Raw genomic sequence first — 19,464 nt, 5'->3', positions numbered from 1 at the left:
CTTCTGGAGCAAAATAGTATCAGGGTGAAAAATTTGACAGAACACCGGCTGTGAACACGTGTGTGAAAGTAGGGGGGGGTGTCAAGTCATCAGCCAATCAAATTTGCATTTGAGGGGGGAAAACTGGACTAGCACATTCAGTAAGTGAAGAGGGGTCAATGTAAGTCTGAACATATTGAAAGTATAGTAATTCACGTAATAATGGTAGGGTTAATTCTGTCCTTACAACATGGGAAGACAATTTAAATTACCTATGTAATTGAAGTCACTATATAATGCAAATAAGGTTGCGTAAAAGTTGGTGGGTACAATTTAAGTATCCTGAAAAGTTGGTCGTGATATGTCCCTACTGTCCCTATGCAAACCTACGCCCTTGGATCATTGTCATGCTGAAAGACCCAGCCACGTCTCATCTTCAACGCCCATGCTGACGGAAGGAGATTTTCACTCAAAATCTCTCGATACATGGCCCCACTCATTCTTCCCTTTACACCAGGGGTCGACAACCTATGACACACGTGTCAGCACTGGCACACGAAGGGTTAACTAGTGACACGCAAGCGCATGGCAAAATTAAAAAAATAAAATAAAATAAAAATTTGCCCATTCACCTGAAATTTAACCCCGAAACACAGAGTCCGCCGCGCTACGTTAAAGAGCATATGACTCGAGAAAAAAAGTCTTAAATGGCATTATTATGTGAATTAGAATCATATTTTGAGACGATTCGACTATATACAACAATTTAGCAAAGCACAGATGACGAGAAATTAGTCTTTTAATCTGCTGGTTAGCCACGCCTACCATTATTGGGCTTTAGCGTCCCCAACAGGTGGATGACGTCAGCGGTAGACTATGCTCATCGGTTTTACTATTCAGCCCATTGAGGGGGAATTATTCAGAACGAAGAAAACGCGACGAAGAGAGCCACAAAATGTCAGTGTTTCAGTCTCTCTACTACAATATTTTTACAGGATATTCTTTTTATCCAAGTATTTTTCCCCAATAGCTATATAAATGGCTTGAGAAGGACCAGTCAGCCCGTCGAGGGGGAACTATTCACAACGAGGAAAACGCGAGGAAGAGAGCTGCAAAATGTCATTGTTTCTGTCTCTTTACTTCAATATTTTTACAGGATATTCTTTTTATCCAAGTATTTTCCCCAATTGCTAAATAAATGGCATGGTCATGACAAATAACAGTCTTGTGCTAAATGGAATATGAAATCATAAAAATGCATTTACTGGCAAAATTACTCCATAATGGTCAAAACTGTCGACTTCACCTTTACTGTCGCACCTCCCGAACGATATTTTATGACACCTAAATCGGACATATTTCCCTTCCCCGGCTTCGGAGAATGTAAATGAACCAGAAGGCATGACAGCTAGCCGACATGCTAACCCGAACCGAGTGATGTTTCAAAGTCTTCAAAGCGGAAAATCACACATAGCTATCCTGGATTATTTGACATGACGACCCGGTTGTCTATTGTCGTTGCGGATTGGCAAACCACCCGGCGGAGAGCAATTTACAGTTCGTTCCCCGGAGGAGGGTGGCTGGAGCTAACGTAGCTAACGTGCTGCTGCTAATGCATTAGGAGAGCTTTTTACATGCCTATCAATGATCAAACGTAAGTAGTCCTTCATTTAAAGGAAGTTTGTAGTGTTTACTTTGTAATCGCTGTATTCGTATTTGACATAATACAAAACAAGATGATTACTCACTTCCTCCTAAGTCCAATGGTCCCACAGTAAATATCCACGGTGATTGGGAACCTTTTGAAACTCCAAAAAGGCGCATACGCCTCTCCCTCATACAAAAATATTTTTCTGCAGCCGTTTGGCTGGCGTGATGCGGAAAATAAACCTATTCACCCGCAAAATCAGCTGAATCCTTCGTCCTCATACACAACAGTAAGCTGTATAATGAAGAGGACGTCTTCTACCGTACACGTCACAGCGCCCTCCTCCTCAATGCAAGACCGAAGCCGGAAGTCACTCATTTTCCTGGCGCGGGATTCAAAAAACTAAATAAATATAGCGATCGCTTCCACACACATCCAAGCGGTCCATATCATTCAGGAGCATAAAATACCGCGTGTATTATGAAATAAACATGCTTTTTCGTGTCACAGGCACTTTAAGTTCTGTACCGAATGACGCAACAAATACGTTTGTATTATAGTCAATACGAGGCGGTCCACATGATCTGTCCGGCTCCGCCTCTCCGGTCCGTCAAAACTAATACGTACAAGCTCTATTTTCTGGTCAGTCCAGGGTCCCCCCAGGATTGATAAATCTAAATTCAAGACTTTTAAGACCTTTTTTAATGCCATTTCAACCGAAAATTAATACTTTTCTCGCACCCATTATTTAGATAATATTGAATCATATTAAAAAAATAAAGCACTGAACATCAAATTTAACCTCAATTACTAAGTGTGTTTGACAAAAGAATGCACATTTATTGAAGATACAATTAAAACAAAAAGTTTTGCGCCAAAGAACGGCCCTCTTTATGTCAAGACCTACCTTATTAAAATATTGTAATAATAATCGTGCTGTCAAGCGATTAATTTTTTAAAATTGTGACTAATCGCATGCTGTCAATAGTAAACTTGCAATTTTTTAAAATACATAAATTATATATTTCAATTTTTAAATACACCTATTGGCACAGGAGTTCGTCAAATTTAAGCCTCATTAGAAACAAGAAAAGAGTTTTCCTTTACACTTGAAAAGATGAATCAAATATGAATTTCCCCCCAAATAACTTGTAAAAAGGGAGGTACAGAGGAAGAGCATGTCTACTAACAGTTCTGAGATCAAGGGCTCAAGCGCAGGTTCTGTGTGAAGTTACCATTTTATTTTTGGGGTACGGGCTATAATTTTATCTCATATTAGACTGACTTTTTAAAGAATGAGGAACCTTTTGCAGGTGTTTTGAATTACACATGTGGCAAGTGTGTACAAAACTGCAGCTTTTCATCATATTCATTTTTTTTTTTGGTTTGTGTTTTGGGTTAAAATGCCCAACTTATGTTTTGCCCGAGAACGTGGACTTCACCCCAATCCTCTGTCTTTGTGCCCAAAAATAGTGCCTGGAGCCTCCATGGTGGAAGTTTTAGTGGTGCTCTCATTAATATTATTTCATTCTGCGTGTTCATTTACGGTTTATCGCTATACTTTTATCCAAACATGCTCAAAAACAACGATAATGGGTCGCGCCAACAGCCAGACGGGTTCACGCTCATCATGCTGCCTCAACGTGCCCCATTTCGGCCATTAAAACCCAAAATTAGGTTTTGCCAGAATCAAGTCAACAGGATGATATCATGATACTCTTTCCCAGAGGCAGAGCTGGCGGCATTGGAGAATGAGAGGGAGCCTGTTGCGGGGTATCGAATTTCAAACTACGGAATGCTAGAAGGGCCACAATTTATCGCGCAAAGCAGGGTTGCGTGATGCCGTTAGTAAATAGTTTAACTGAAAGCTTAGTTAAAAATGTATATTACGACCGGCCCAAACGTCAGGCCTGCCCACCGGGAACTGTCCCAGTTCGGGCCTGGTACTGCGCGATTGCCTGCTGTTGTGATGTTGATGCTAATGATGATAACGGCGCGCACGCACGAGGTGCAGTGCATCATACAAATTCTATGCGTCATCTTCGTTATGGATTAAAATAAATAAATTAAAAAAACTTCGTCACGGATATAATTTAAGTTGCACTGAGATGTTCTTGAAAATTAAAACCACGGTGGAAAAATTCCAGACTTACGACAGCTAATTTAATACTTTTAATACCTTTAATAATGAAAAAACTAAATTCAATGCCTTTTTAATACTTTTAATAACCCACGGGTACCCTGTCAGCCAACCTGCAGCCGGATCAAGCTCTGCTGTTTAGCACGCACCAAGCAGGAAATAGATATCCGGTCTTTCAAAGTAAATCATGTTTCCAAAAGTATTATGCATCTAATTTTAACTATATTGTAGAAACTTGCTTGTTTCCGTGTGAGTCAAGGATCACACTTGAGATGAACCAACTAGTAAATGTAACAGAAAAAGTGTGACGATTACAGGAGTGCCTAAATGTAAAAAATTGTTGTTTTTCAGAAAGCCACAATCAAATAACCCTTTCTGGATATTTCACGGAACAAAAGTAAATTAAAAAATAATAATATAATAATACTTAATAATAATAACACTATTAATCAAATAACCAAATAACCCTCTCTGAGTTCTTCACAGAAAAAGGCCAGAAAATAAATAACACTATTAGGAAAAAAAAAAAAAAAAAAAAAAGCTCTCTGGTATTGTTCAGGGGGCCGGACCAAATGTCGGGACGGGCCGTATTCGGCCCGCGGGCCGTAGTTTGGGGACCCCTGTTAAAGTGTATTATTTACCAGTATATTGAAATGCATGCCTTTGAGTTTTTATGGTGCTTTCACGCTCAAGTGGGGGCGCCCTTGCGCGTCCTCACGCGAAGAAGAACGCGCTCACGTGAAGAAGAGCGCGCTTACACACGAAGAAGAAGAAATGCCGCATCCAAGCGAGTGAGCGAGTTAGTGAGAGGGAAGCACTGCGACGACCCTATGTTCTTTGTTAATGCTTGTAAAATATCTACAGAGGCAACACCTGTATGCATCATCTTTTGTGTTGTGTGTTTCCACTCGCGATCGGACACTTAAATCCAGTTGTGTAGTGGTTTGAACGATGTGCTAATGCTAGCGAACGCATGCTAACTGTTTTGTTATTACTGAATTAGCAGCTAATCATCGCTTATTTACGTTGATGCAAACCTGTTTGTTATTGGGGACGAAATTGATTTGTTTCATTTCTATTTTCAGTTCCACTCTTCAAGTGATGGTTGAATAAAGTCAGCAAATTATACCAACGTCTTCTGTATCGTCATTTCGGAGTTTAGCTAGCTGTATAGCTGTCTCGGTGAGGACAGTGCAGTCTTTTCCCTCCCGATGCAGTTATCTCCACCTTGCAATGACTGCAAGACGTTTTGTTGTAATTTTTCCTCGTGAAGTGAAGACACACTTTCGAGCGTTTGAACCTACGTGCTGTCATTGTTATGTTTACGGCTACAATGCTCGTGCTAAACCATCGTAACCTTTCATTTTCACCCTCTTTCCTGGTGAAGTGTAGCCAAACTTTGGAGCGGGTGGTTCTTAGCGCCATGCTAGTTTGATGCGTTTGGACAACAAGAAAGTCACGAGCAATATGCGTCTTCAGGAATCGTTAAAGGGATCGTTAAGGCTTTTTGATTGTGATGTCGAGGCCTCCAAACACTAGGAACCGGTTCCGAATTGGAATCGGATTTCGATTCTCATCCCTAGTAGTGGGGGTGTGTGCGTGTGTGTTATGTTTACATAAGTTGATGATGCTGTTCAGCTGTAATTACTGTTGCACTTATTTTTGATATTTTTCGCCAATATGCATTTATTTTTTAGTTAATTGAAAAAGAGGAATGGTAGTTATACTATTTCAGTGTATGTCCATGTTGTTTTCTTCGGAGTAAAATTACAGCTATGTTGGATAGATTAAAAAAAAAATGGATGTGCGTCATTAATCTTGGTGTGGCACACTGATTGACAAGAAAATTTGAAAGTGGCACTCCAAACCAAAAAGGTTGCTGACCCATGCTTTACACAGATCAGTCGTCCAGGTCCCTTTTTAGAAAAACAGCCCTAAAGCAGCCCCAAAGCATGATGTTTCCACCCCTCACTACTTCACAGTGAGTATGGTGTTCTTCGGATGCAATTCAGTATTCTTTCTCCTCCAAACCCGAGAACCTGTCTTTCTACCAAAAATATCTATTTTGCTTTCATCTATCACACATTCTCCCAGTCCTCTTCTGGATCATCCAAATGCTCTCTAGCGAACCGCAGACGGGCCTGGACCAGCCTATACGCAGACTATGCAGCTGCTTAGGGCCCCTGAACACTAGGGGGCCCCTAATCTGGCAATTGTTTAATTTAAATTCTATTTTGTTTACTGCAGTTTGCTTTATTTGACTTTAGTGAGTTTTGATACTTGATTACAAGCTTAAAAAAATAAAAGTTCTTCCTTAACTTCTTTCTTTCCTCTTTTAGAAAAAGGTTTGGCGCTATCTACTGTAAGTATTGACAATCATTTGGGGTGAGAAGTTTGAAGTATGCAGTGCAACAAAATCTGATTAATATACAAAATATGGACGGACGTATGGGTTGGATTGCATTTATGGGTTTCACAGTACACTGTGACGAAATGGTGGGCCAAAAATATGGGCCCTTTTGCATTATTTTGCTTAGGGCCTCCAAATGACCTGGGCCGGCCCTGGACGTGTACTTTCAGGATTTGAGTCCCTGGCGGCGCATTGTGTTACTGATTGTAGCCTTTGTTGCTGTAGTCCCAGCTCTCTGTAGGTCATTCACTAGATCCCACCGTGTAATTCTGGGATTTTTGCTTACCGTTCTTGTTATCATTTTGACGCCACGTGGTGTGATCTTGCAAGGAGAACCAGATCGAGGGAGATTATCAGTGGTCTTGTATGTTCTCCATTTTCTAATAATTGCTCCTAAAGTTGATTTCTTTACACCAAGCGTTTTACCTATTGCAGATTCAGTCTTTCCAGCCTGGTGCAGGTCTACAATTTTGTTTCTGGTGTTGTCCGACAGCTCTTTGGTCTTGGCCATAGTGGAATTTGGAGTGTGACTGACTGAGATTGTGGACAGGTGTCTTTTATAACGATAATGAGTTAAAACAGGTGCCATTAATACAGGTAACGAGTGGAGCCTCGTTAGAAGAAGTTAGACCTCTTTGACAGCCAGAAATCTTGCTTGTTAGTAGGTGACCAAATACCTATTTTCTACTCTACTTTGGAAATAAATTCTTTAAAAATCAAACAATGTGATTTTTTTTCCACATTCTGTCTCTCATGGTTGATGTTTACCCATATTGACAATAACAGGCCTCTCTAATATTTTCAAGTAGGAGAACTTGCACAATTGGTGGTTGACTAAATACTTATTTCCCCACTGTATGTGTATCTTTTTTTCAATGCTAAGCTGAATAAGTTGAACACGCACCAAAAAAATGGGGGGGCGGTGCACCACTTCGCGGTTTTCACTTATCGCGGTGGGTTCTGGTCCCCATAAACAGCGAAAAATGAGGGATTTCTGAAAAGTTTTAATTAGCAAGAATGATTCCCACAACTCGCCGGGCCGGCCATCAGCTCAAGTCCCAGCCGAAAATAACGCGCCTCAGGCGGATGAAGGGATCGATGCGAGGCGCCCCCCTCCATCCGAGCATGCCGCTTAATTTGACTCAACAGTGCGTTTCTTCTTTTATATTACCGCTAATTACACAAACTTGACGCTAACCTAACGGGAGCTCTTTTTTCACGGGAATTTCCGCTAGCTCTGGCAGTGTTCAACGCAAGCTGCAACGAAGGGCGGTAACTTTATAACATCGCAAAAAATGAAAACGATTGAAACCGTTACTCACCAAATTCAGTCTGCTGGCAAATGCAGGCAAGTGTGTGTGCTGCGCTCTGGTCTGCCCCGGAGTGGAAAAGGCCTGTTTTTTGTTTTTGCGCTTTGCAATGCAACCAAAGCTTCTCCAAGCACTCCATGTACAGTACACGTAAAGAGTAGGGATGGGAATCGAAATCCGATTCCAATTCGGAACCGGTTCCGAGTGTTTCCAGGCCTCGACATCACAATGAAAAAGCCTTAACGATCCCTTTAACGATTCCCAAAGACGCGTATTGCGTCGTGGCGTGTGTTGTTGTCCAGACGCATCAAACTAGCATGGCGCCAAGAACCACTCGCTCCAAAGTTTGACTACACTTCACCAGGAAAGAGTGTGAAAATGAAAGGTTACGACGGGTAAGCACAAGCATTGCAGCCATAAGCATAACAATGACAGCACGTAGGTTCAAACGCTCGAAAGTGTGTCTTCACTTCACGAGGAAAAATTACAACAAAGCGACTTGCAGTCATTGCAAGGTGGAGATAACTGCATCGGGAGGGAATACGATTGCGCTGTCCTCACAGAGAGGCTCATTCCTGGCTATAAAAAAAAAAAAAAGTCCCGGCTATACAGCTAGCTAAACTCCCAAATGACGATGCAGAAGACGTTGGTATAATTTGCTGACTTTATTCAACCATCACTTGAAGAGTGAAACTAAGAATAGCGGCCCAAATACGGCCCGCCTCCACATTTGGTCCGGCCATTTTGAATTTTTTTTTTTTTTTTTCTCAATCGTATTATTTATTTTCTGACCTTTTCCTTGAAGAATTCAGAGAGGGTTATTTGGTTATTATCTATTTAATTAATAGTGTTTTTATTATTAATTATTATTATTATTATAAAGAATCCAGAAAGGGTTATTTGATTGTGGCTTTCTGAAAAACAGTAATTTTTTACATTTATGCACTTCTGCAATCGTCACCCTTTTTCTGTAACAAACTGACCCCGGCCCCTCATCAGAGAAGGGAAAAGTTATGTGGCCCTCACAGGAAAAAGTTTGGGGACCCCTGCTTTAACACATATTGCCAAAGGCAGAACAAAAACCTATCTGCCTATATATACCAATATTTTTTATTTCTATTAGATAAATGTTTCAGTAAAATGTTACACATTCTTATGTATTTGCCACTTATTGCCACAGTTAACATTGAGGCTTTGGGCCTCTTTTGATCTCATTGTGAGTTTGTAGGGTTGTGACTTCTGATTAAACAAACTCGATGCCAATCAAAACGTTTGTTCTTTTCCCCCAATTTAGAATCGATAAGAGAATCGATAAAGAATCGAATCGTTAAGCAATATCGATAATGGAATCGGAATCGTAAAAATCCTATCAATTCCCATCCCTAGTGAAGAGTGTGCGCGCGTTTGGAATAATGGAACGCAGCTTGGGCAGATGATTGGCTCTCGTCAGCGAAGCATCTAGAAGGATTTGCTGACTGTCCAAGTGTCACTTTTTTAAAGAACCGATTTCTTAAGTGCTCAGTTTACGTACTAAGTTAATCACATGATGATAATAATAATAATAATTAAATAAAACCTCCCGACCCCCCCCCCCCCCCAAAAAGAATTTCTCCTCGGATCTACGCAATTCACGTAGGTCGCCCTTTTTGACTTCAAAACGGCGAATTTCGCCGAAAGGTGAGAGATTTTCATGCCTGACAATAGATTGGTTTATTTACATTTCAAAAACCAGAAGCCATTCATTTACCAATGTGATTGCACTTATAGTTTACATATTTAAATATTCAGATATTAAGATTTGAATGAGGCAAAATAACATGCTTTTTCTTTCAAATATATTGTTATAATCGTTAGTTTCAGATGTACTGTTAATTATTTTCTGTATAAAAATGAATTTGCTGTTCAAAAAGTCTTTTTTTAAACTTGAGTCTTGAAAAAGAGGGGATCGTGTTATAATAAGGGCTGTCTTATATTCGGGCCGATAAGGTAAGTTGTTTAAAAAGAATATATGTTTAAAAAGAAAAATCAATACAAAAAAGAAAATTTTCAATCATAGAAAAAGTTTTTGAATGCGGAAAGATATTTGAGATTGAAAAATTTGCATTTCAACACTTAATTTTTCATTGGAAAAGTTTTGATTAAAGCAATCCTTTTTGTATTTGGGCCATATTAAGGGTAGGACATTTGTGTCTCAATCATTTGACCCAGGCAATTAAAGTTGCTTCGGTAAAAAAAAAAAAAAAAAAAAATCAATCAAAGAAAAAAAATCATTTGAAAAATAAAATTGCCCTCCCCTAATATTTTTTTTTAATGACAATTAAATTCAAAGCATATAACCGTCTAAGGTGTTAGTCACATGATCTGTTCAAAACATAATTTTCACCCATTATAAACATTTTTTTGGTTGATTTCATTCATTTTTGTTCCTGTTTTATTGCTTTACAATTTTTATATATATAGGAAAGTCAGTTGTGTCCTCACCATGGATGTTTGACACATCTCAATGATTCGCGAGCAAAGGCACATTTGTTGTCGATTTTGATGGCTTCTCTGATTAGGTCCAGGGCCAACCCACACAAGCTTCTTGAGTCCATGCCTCGTTTCCACTGGAGCTGTAATAATCTGCAGTAAAACAGGGATCGAGAATTAGCGTATACGTTTAACACCCTTTTAAAAGTCACATAACATCTTTTCAGCTGACACTTCACACATTCAAGTTACAAAGTAAGAGAGAAGGCAAAAAAAAAAATCACCTTTCAGGTTATATTGCTTGGCATTACAAGGTCTCCTTATGTCCATGTGTGGACTAGGCGGAGTTTGACTTTTGGGGCAAAGGGGGGCACAACAGGTTGATTCAGCAAAAAAAATTAACTTACAAGAATAGTTATAATAGTAAGTTGAAAGTGAGCGTTTTTTGTGTTTCCCATCATTCTTAAGGGGAATTCTAAGTCAGGCTGCTGGAAGAACAGCTATACTTTTAGCCAAGACCATCATCCATTGAATATGGTACGCCCGCCGGTGTCGTGCTGAAGGAATTCGGCCCCCAACGCCAAGCCGCGGAAACGGAGACAGCCGAACGAAGTGGCGCTCTGCTGACGCCGCCCCCAGAGAGACCGGTGGGGGCCAATATGTTAACCCTTTGTACTAACTCCATGTTCCAAAAGTTTGAAGAAGGCTCACCGAAAACAAGTTGACAATTTATTCGTCGACGATGGTCAAAAAACAAGGCAAAAACAGACGACAGAGGGACAATTCTGGATCCAGGGTCGTCAAAACAACGGCTACATAGCAATGATCCCGAAACGTTTGCTATCTCAGTGTCCAGTCTTTTTTGAAAGCTGCTGTGGAGTGGGCCGGGCCGAAGGTGTGGCTGGGTGTTGTCTTGGGATCATCCCTCTGTGGCCGGTTAGGTTCGTGCGTGGCTGGGACGTGGTTGCCACAGCGACCGACGCTGGTCTTGACGTCCCAAGCGCCCGCTATCAACTTTGTTATCCTGGCTGGGCGAGACCCTACTTATTTTAGGACAGGGCGCCCTGCTCTTTGTCCTTGGAGTAGCCGGGAGAACGGATTGCAATAGTTGGTGCGTCAATCTTGCTCGTGACGCACACATTGGGCTTCTGTGATAAGATGGCGTTGTGTATCTATTCTGCTTCTCTTCATTAAACTATGGTGTGCTATTTCTTTTCTATTCGATGTTTTAGAGTAGTACAAACAATCCTACAGTACATATAAGAAATGATACTATTCCCTGATTGTTTGTATTACGTGTGTTAGAGTAATGCAAACGGTTAGACTGTGCCTACGAGAAACGGTACCATCTTTTTCATTTCCCCCTCATGAGCCCCGACAGGGCTGATAAGGTGATTCACTTTACTGTGTCCAAGGGCATGGAGTGAAGTCTGCCTAAACTACAGTGCCTTGCAAAAGTATTCGGCCCCCTTGAACCTTGCAACCTCTCGCCACATTTCAGGCTTCAAACATAAAGATATGAAATTTAATTTTTTTGTCAAGAATCAACAACAAGTGGGACACAATCGTGAAGTGGAACAACATTTATTGGATAATTCAAACTTTTTTAACAAATAAAAAACTGAAAACGGGCGTGCAATATTATTCGGCCCCTTTACTTTCAGTGCAGCAAACTCACTCCCGAAGTTCAGTGAGGATCTCTGAATGATCCAATGTTGTCCTAAATGACCGATGATGATAAATAGAATCCACTTGTGTGTAATCAAGTCTCCGTATAAATGCACCTGCTCTGTGATAGTCTCAGGGTTCTGTTTAAAGTGCAGAGAGCATGATGAAAACCAAGGAACACACCAGGAAAGTCCGAGATACTGTTGTGGAGAAGTTTAAAGCCGGATTTGGATACAAAAAGATTTCCCAAGCTTTAAACATCTCAAGGAGCACTGTGCAAGCCATCATATTGAAATTGAAGGAGCATCAGACCACTGCAAATCTACCAAGACCCGGCCGTCCTTCCAAACTTTCTTGTCAAACAAGGAGAAAACTGATCAGAGATGCAGCCAAGAGGCCCATGATCACTCTGGATGAACTGCAGAGATCTACAGCTGAGGTGGGAGAGTCTGTCCATAGGACAACAATCAGTCGTACACTGTACAAATCTGGCCTTTATGGAAGAGTGGCAAGACGAAAGCAATTTCTCAAAGATATCCATAAAAAGTCTCGTTTAAAGTTTGCCACAAGCCACCTGGGAGACACACCAAACATGTGGAAGAAGGTGCTCTGGTCAGATGAAACCAAAATTGAACTTTTAGGCCACAATGCAAAACAATATGTTTGGCGTAAAAGCAACACAGCTCATCACCCTGAACACACCATCCCCACTGTCAAACATGGTGGTGGCAGCATCATGGTTTGGGCCTGCTTTTCTTCAGCAAGGAAAGGGAAGATGGTTAAAATTGACGGGAAGATGGATGCAGCCAAATACAGGAACATTCTGGAAGAAAACCTGTTGGTATCTGCACAAGACCTGAGACTGGGACGGAGATTTATCTTCCGACAGGACAATGATCCAAAACATAAAGCCAAATCTACAATGGAATGCTTAAAAAATAAACATATCCAGGTGTTAGAATGGCCAAGTCCAAGTCCAGACCTGAATCCAATCGAGAATCTGTGGAAAGAGCTGAAGACTGCTGTTCACAAACACTCTCCATCCAACCTCACTGAGCTCGAGCTGTTTTGCAAGGAAGAATGGGCAAGAATGTCAGTCTCTCGATGTGCAAAACTGATAGAAACATACCCCAAGCGACTTGCAGCTGTAATTGGAGCAAAAGGTGGCGCTGCAAAGTATTAACGCAAGGGGGCCGAATAATATTGCACGCCCCTTTTCAGTTTTTTATTTGTTAAAAAAGTTTAAATTAGCCAATAAATTTTGTTCCACTTCACGATTGTATCCCACTTGTTGTTGATTCTTGATAAAAAATTAAAATTTTATATCTTTATGTTTGAAGCCTGAAATGAGGCGAAAGGTTGCAAGGTTCAAGGGGGCCGAATACTTTTGCAAGGCACTGTATCTATTTTGCTTCTTTTCATTAAACTATGGTGTGCTATTTATTATCTATTCGATGTTTTAGAGTAGTACAAACAATCCTACAGTACATATGAGAAATGATATTATTCCCTGATTGTTTGTATTACGTGTGTTAGAGTACTGCAAACGGTTAGACTGTGCCTACGAGAAACGGCACCATCTTTTTCATTTCCCCCTCATGAGCCCTCAGGGCTGATAAGGTGATTCACTTTACTGTGTCCAAGGGCATGGAGTGAAGTCTGCCTAAACTATAGTTAGATGCTTTACTATAATGAATGTGTTAGGAGTTTTAGAATAGTACAAACAATCCTACAGTACCTATGAGAAATGATACTATTTCCTGATTGATTGTATTACCTGTGTTAGAGCAGGGGTCCCCAACCTTTTTTGCACCACGGACCGGTGTTATTTGGGTCTTTTTTTTCACGGATCGGTGTTCTGACAAATTTTGCAACCCATCAAAAGTTGCAACGATGGAGGACGAAGGAATATTAACTTACATTTGATCATGGAAGGACTTGTAGAAAAGTTCTCCTCAGATTCATCCTGCCATGTAAGCTTCACACAACAGCTGCACACCGCACTCACCATTAACGACTTCACCTTATCGTTAAACATTAATTAAGAAGCCCGCTTCACAAAGATACGATGTTGGAAATTGTAGCAAGCAGAGATGTCCCGATCGATCGGGAGCCGATCACGTGATTTTCAAAGTATCGGAATAGGCTGAAAATTGATCGGCCATGCCTTTCTTTTTTTAATATATATATATTTTAATAAATCGTTTTCTAATTGTATTTAACGTTACAGACATAATATGTTACACTCATCCAGTGTCTTTAGTTTGGGCTTAGCGTAGGGTTATCATAAATATCCCGAAAACGGCGGCATTTACTTGACTGGTACACGAGTCACGTTGAAGTATTTAAGTTATTAATACTTGCGCTGCATAGCCCTTTCACTCGATGCCGCACTCAATTGATTGCGACGCTATTTTAGCTATATCAAGAGATGAATAACAGCATTACTTGAGTAGAGTGATTTATGAAAATTTTTGAAATTTTTCACTTTTAACTGAAATCTCTAAATCGATCTCTCTGTGACTCAAATAATCATGGGAAATAATGTAGAGAAGCAAGGTGACAATATTCACTGTCTTAACTCCATAACTTATTCCCCAAAGCAGAGATGGTATATCCATTCTTAACATGACTTACAATCATGGTTTTCCCATCATGGTTCCACTTTCCCATCATGCCTTGGGGCATGCTGCAGTATCTGAACTGAAAGCTCAACAAATACACTAGATGGCAGTATTTAGTCACAGTACACAGAGTCCCAAGTCTTTCTATCCGTGGATCCCTCTCACAGAAAGAATGTTAATAATGTAAATGCCATCTTGAGGATTTATTGTCATAATAAACAAATACAGTACTTATGTACTGTATGTTGAATGTATATATTTGTCCAAGTTTTATTCATTTTTTTCTTAATGCATTGCCAAAATGTATATGATCGGGAAAAATTATCGGGAATGATCGGAATTGAATCGGGAGCCAAAAAAAGCAATCGGATCGGGAAATATCGGGACCGGTAGATACTCAAACTATAACGATCGGGATCAGATCGGGAGCAAAAAAACATGATCGGAACAACCCTAGTAGCAAGGTTTTCAACGCTCTTGTCGCGATGTCAGGATATTCCAGAATGACGCCGTCATTTGCGATCTCTCTGTTTATTCACAAACAGGTCTCGAATCCACTCCTTCGCAGTTCGTGGGTCTTCGAGGTTGTAGGCTCGTCAGGTGCCCTTTTCACTGTAAAAATATCCTTTTCCCCGTAAAAATATTTCCAAAGACGTCTGTTTTCCTGTTATCTTCGCTCGTGTGGGGGCTAATTATTTCCGGGAACAAATGTGCTGCGCCGCGGCCTAGTAATACGCTATTATCGAGGACAAGCGCACATAGATATGTTATATACACAAACAAGATGTACTGCTAGCAGTCCAATCAATGGACTTCTATGACAACATTGTAATCTATCCCGTAGTATTATATCTAGAGTAGACAGAGATATTGGTGTGTTAAGCAGGGGCACAGGGTTAATTCGGCCAGAATGCGGTCGTTATTAAATTATTTTTTCTTTGCGGCCCGGTCGCAAATGCGCCACGGACCGGTACCGGTCCGCGGCCCGGCAGATGGGGACCCCTGTGTTAGAGTAATGCAAACAGTTAGACGGTGCCTTGTTACCTCAGTCAAAAATGTTATCTCCTGGAAGGAGCTATATGGAGGTATAGTTGTGTCTTCATTATTCGATCAAAAAAAAAAAAATTTAATAGTATCATCAATCAAAATATACATCTTCAATAAAAAAAAAAAAGTCAAAAAATGTTTGAATGCAAAAATAAATTTGAAACTCAAAAAAATGCATTTGAAAGCTATTTTTTAGTTGAAGTTTTTTTTATTTTTTTTTATTTAAGTCAAAAAAAATTTTGGGGGATCGGAGCATTTTTTTAAATGAAAGTAATGTTTTGTGTTTGGGCCACATTTTGGCTTGGACATTTGTGTCTTTATTATTGAATTTAAAAATTAGTTGCTTCTTACAAAAAAATATATGTATTTTCGAAAGAAAAATCACTTCAATCAAAATAAGAAAAATTTCAATCATAGAAAAGAAAAAGTTTTTGAATGCAAAAAAATATTGGGGACTCCAAAATTTGCATTTGAACACTTCATTTTTCATTTAAAAAAAGTTCTGATTTGAGCAATCCCTTTTGTGTTTGGGTCATATTATGGGTAGGACATGTCAATAATCCCCCCCCCCGCCCCCCCCCCACCAAAAAAAATCAATCAAAGAAAAAAATCATTTGAAAAATAAAATTGCCCTCCCCTATTTATTTATTTATTTTAATAATATGCAAAGGAAATGACCGTCTAAAGTGCAAGTCACATGATCTGTTCGAAAAATAATTTTGACCCATTTGAAAAATATCTTTTTTTGTTTTCTTGCTTTACAACATTTCTATACAGTATATGGCGGAAAACACTCAGGTGACTTGAAGTTCCGCTCTGGGACCCCCAATTTGGCCAACTTTCAAAATTGCATGTGGGATACATCATTGGAAAGCTTAAAATCTCAATTTTCTGGGGTAAGAAAAATTTTGAACAGGAGGGCATTTTAAAAAAAAATATATTCTTTAAACAGCGAAACCCTATCTGGAGGCGAGAGCAGAATTAAAGACGCCACGATTTTAAGATATTATTATTTAGAGATATTATCGCGTATCTACCTTGTTTCGATCCAAAAACTCCATGTAGCATGTATCACCAAGTGTCAAGACACAGCTGTGAATGCCCACAGCCGGATTTTTTGGACATTTTATGGGTGAAACATGGTGATATAACATGGGTCGCGATGCAGAAATTGCAGACAACAAGGAGTGGTCGAGATTTTCCTTTTTCATATAGTTACCCTTTTAAACGTTATTTTTCCATTTTTCTTTGTTTGGATCAATTATTTTTCATCTAACATATCGGGAAAAATGTGACAGTAACAAAAAAATATAATTTAGTGATAGTGATGAGGTAGATATCCGTGACTTTTTTACAGACGCCAAATTTTTCATTGTGATGTAATTTGTTTAAAAATTTAAAATTTGCGAGTTTTTTTTTTTTTTTATGTTTTTTTTGTTTGTTTTTTCATTTTTTAAAAATCATTTTTCTTTTTGGAACTAAATATTAAACATCAATTAATAATTCTGAGCTAAAACTGACAGACATTTTGAATAATAACAATAATTACTTACCTTTTTGTGGCTAGGTTGAAACAAAAGCGGTTGCGTGATGTCTGTGAATGGGGGTTTTCAGGGTAAAATGGACCAATTTAAAATAGTTTGCGGGCTTAAAGCGCCATGAATCTGCTATGGCAGCATATACACATATTGTTCTATCAAACACAACAGTTGTTTAGTCTTAAAATACTGCAATTTCTTTTAAAGAGGAGTGCAAGAGCAGAAACTGCTTTTTTAGTCTTGTCTGTGCTGTCCGCCATTTTCATATACCGGTACACATATATAGAGCCTACCCACGTGACGTCACAACTCACGTGGTACCGCCCACTTGTCCGTCAAAACATAGTGTTAACCTGTTACGGCTACGTACATTTCTCCTATTTACGGCGTGTTTTTCTGCTCCCTAACATTAATAATCAAAATGGTGAAGGCGTGTGTAGCTGTTGGTTGCACTAACAGAGAAGATGGAAGGAGAGACTTGAAGTTTTACCGTATTCCGAGGGATCCAAAGAGCAGAGCGAAATGGACGGCTGCAATTCGACGTGAAAACTGGACACCAAAAAAATCACCACAGACTATGTAGTAGTCATTTTATATCCGGCAAGATGCATTTAATATATATTTAGAGTTTTGGCCTGACAACCACAATTAAGATCATTGCTAGGCTAATCGCCGACAACATACGACGTAGTACGACATAGTTTCAAATTCAAGATGTTTGTGACTTCCCTTTCTTCCACCATCGTTATTTTTTGAATAATATTTAGCTGGTACCAAGTGACAGAAACTGACCTCGTCTACGGGGCTGACAAATAACCACAATTAAGATCATTGCTAGGCTAATCGCCGACAACATACACGTATGTATGTAGTGAGAGCTCTATCGCTAAACCATATAAACATTAAAAGCCTTAACTCCATTGACAAACGACATGAAATACATTAGACTTGACAGTGGATGTTAGCAAGAACAAAAGATTTTGAATTGAAAATTTCGTAACTCACCTTCCGAGCACAAGATTCCTGCCGAATTTTCGTGTACGAGGACCTGTTTCACCCAGCAACGTAGCATTTATAAGCCTCCAAGCTCTTAAAGTTTTTCAAACTTTCGAGAGAATAGGCTGATTTTGTGTGGACAAGATAGTTGTAAATATCAGGGTCAGGCAGAGACGGCGAAGGCAGCCGGTCAAAAATCATCGATTTAGGCATCAAATATGGATCTGGCGACTGTATAGAACGAAGCTTTTCCTCATAACGCCTTTTATGCAACAGATCCAGTGAGTTTGCGGCATCAGAAAGCACCGGGTCTTCCATGAAATGCATTTTAAATTCCGCCATCAATTGAAAACAATGCTAATACAGAGTCAAAATGACGGACTAGTGGGCGGAACCATACACCATACCGTACGTGGGTAGGCTCTATAGGAAAGTCAATTACATGCAACGACACTTTTAAGCCACCAGGGGGCAACTGCTTAAGAGCGTCGCCCTTACCCTTTGTGAACATAATAGTTGGCGTTGTCTGGTTCCACTTCAATACACTTGTCGTACATCTTGTCTGCCTTTCTGAAGCGTCCCTCCTTGGTTAAAGCCTGGGAAAGACAACGAAAGAATGTTAAAGTTTAGATGTCACAGTAAGAATGAATACACATTGCTACCTGAGCGTATAGTGCGTAGCCCTCTGCACAAGTGGGAAACCTTTTGATAACGTCCTCGAATCCATCCATGGCTTTCTGAACGTGTGTCTTGGATGGGCAGAGCTCGGTGTATGCTTGTTTGTACTGAAGACCACAATTGTCGCTTTTAACCCAAAATATTCAACAAACGTGATGGATGGTCATGAAAACTCACCAGAGCGAAGGACCTCTGCGCCTGGGTGAGAGCAAAGTCAGGTCTGAGCAGGATGCTTTTGTCAAAGTCTTCTACAGCTTCATCCACCAGGCGCAGGTCCATTTTAAGCTGAGAGTAAATAGAACCGCAGTATGTCACCTTTTGGAGAGATTTCCAGCTGTATGAAAAGCTGCTTGCTTTGGGTGACCAAACGTCCTCTTTTGCTCGGACAAGTCCTCTTTTGATACCCTATTTTAACCGTCCAGCCGGGTTTTATAAATTCATGAAAAAATCTGTTTTTTATGATTTTTCACGGGACCAATTTGAAGAGAATCCCTTTGGCCGCTGGGGGGCAGCACTTGCCTGCGTTGACGTGGCTCCTACGAGTATTAGCGGGAGAAGGAGTAAGTCTTCAACTTGTTTTTTGCTGCCAGTTTACGCCTTGCATCATGGGGGATTACCGCCATCTACTGGGTTGACGGTTTGGCGAGAGATCAGGCAGTTAGAGACCACAATAAGGAGTAGTTCTGTGACGTTCATAGTAGGGCTATCAAACAATTAAAATTCAAACAATCTCTGAAATATGCCAGATTTTTTGTAAATCATTGTTGGAATGGAAAGATAAGACACAAGACGGATATATACATTTAACACCCTGTACATAAGTACTGCATTTGTTTATTCTAACAATAAATCCACAAGATGGCATTAACTTTATTAACATTCTTTCTGTTAAAGGGACCCATGGATAGAAAGATTTGTAGTTCTTAAAAGATAAATGTTAGTACAAGTTACAGTAAT

General features: G+C 39.9%; 1 protein-coding gene across 6 annotated transcripts in view; it reads right to left on the bottom strand.

The window, feature by feature from the left end:
* LOC130913996 (mitochondrial import receptor subunit TOM70-like) overlaps positions 1-19,464 on the bottom strand; it is a 119,082-nt gene that overhangs the window by 29,432 nt on the left and 70,186 nt on the right. For all 6 annotated transcript variants that reach the window (XM_057833016.1, XM_057833019.1, XM_057833018.1 and 3 more), the window contains 4 exons: positions 18,685-18,792; positions 18,492-18,614; positions 18,328-18,425; positions 9,969-10,109 (listed from right to left, as the gene is read on the bottom strand). In XM_057833016.1, the coding sequence (XP_057688999.1) occupies positions 9,969-10,109; positions 18,328-18,425; positions 18,492-18,614; positions 18,685-18,792 (470 nt within the window). The remainder of the gene's footprint in view (positions 1-9,968; positions 10,110-18,327; positions 18,426-18,491; positions 18,615-18,684; positions 18,793-19,464) is intronic.

Source organism: Corythoichthys intestinalis, chromosome 3, assembly GCF_030265065.1.
Source record: "Corythoichthys intestinalis isolate RoL2023-P3 chromosome 3, ASM3026506v1, whole genome shotgun sequence".
Classification (NCBI taxonomy): Eukaryota; Metazoa; Chordata; class Actinopteri; order Syngnathiformes; family Syngnathidae; genus Corythoichthys; species Corythoichthys intestinalis.
This window is presented reverse-complemented; position numbering and strand designations above follow the sequence as displayed.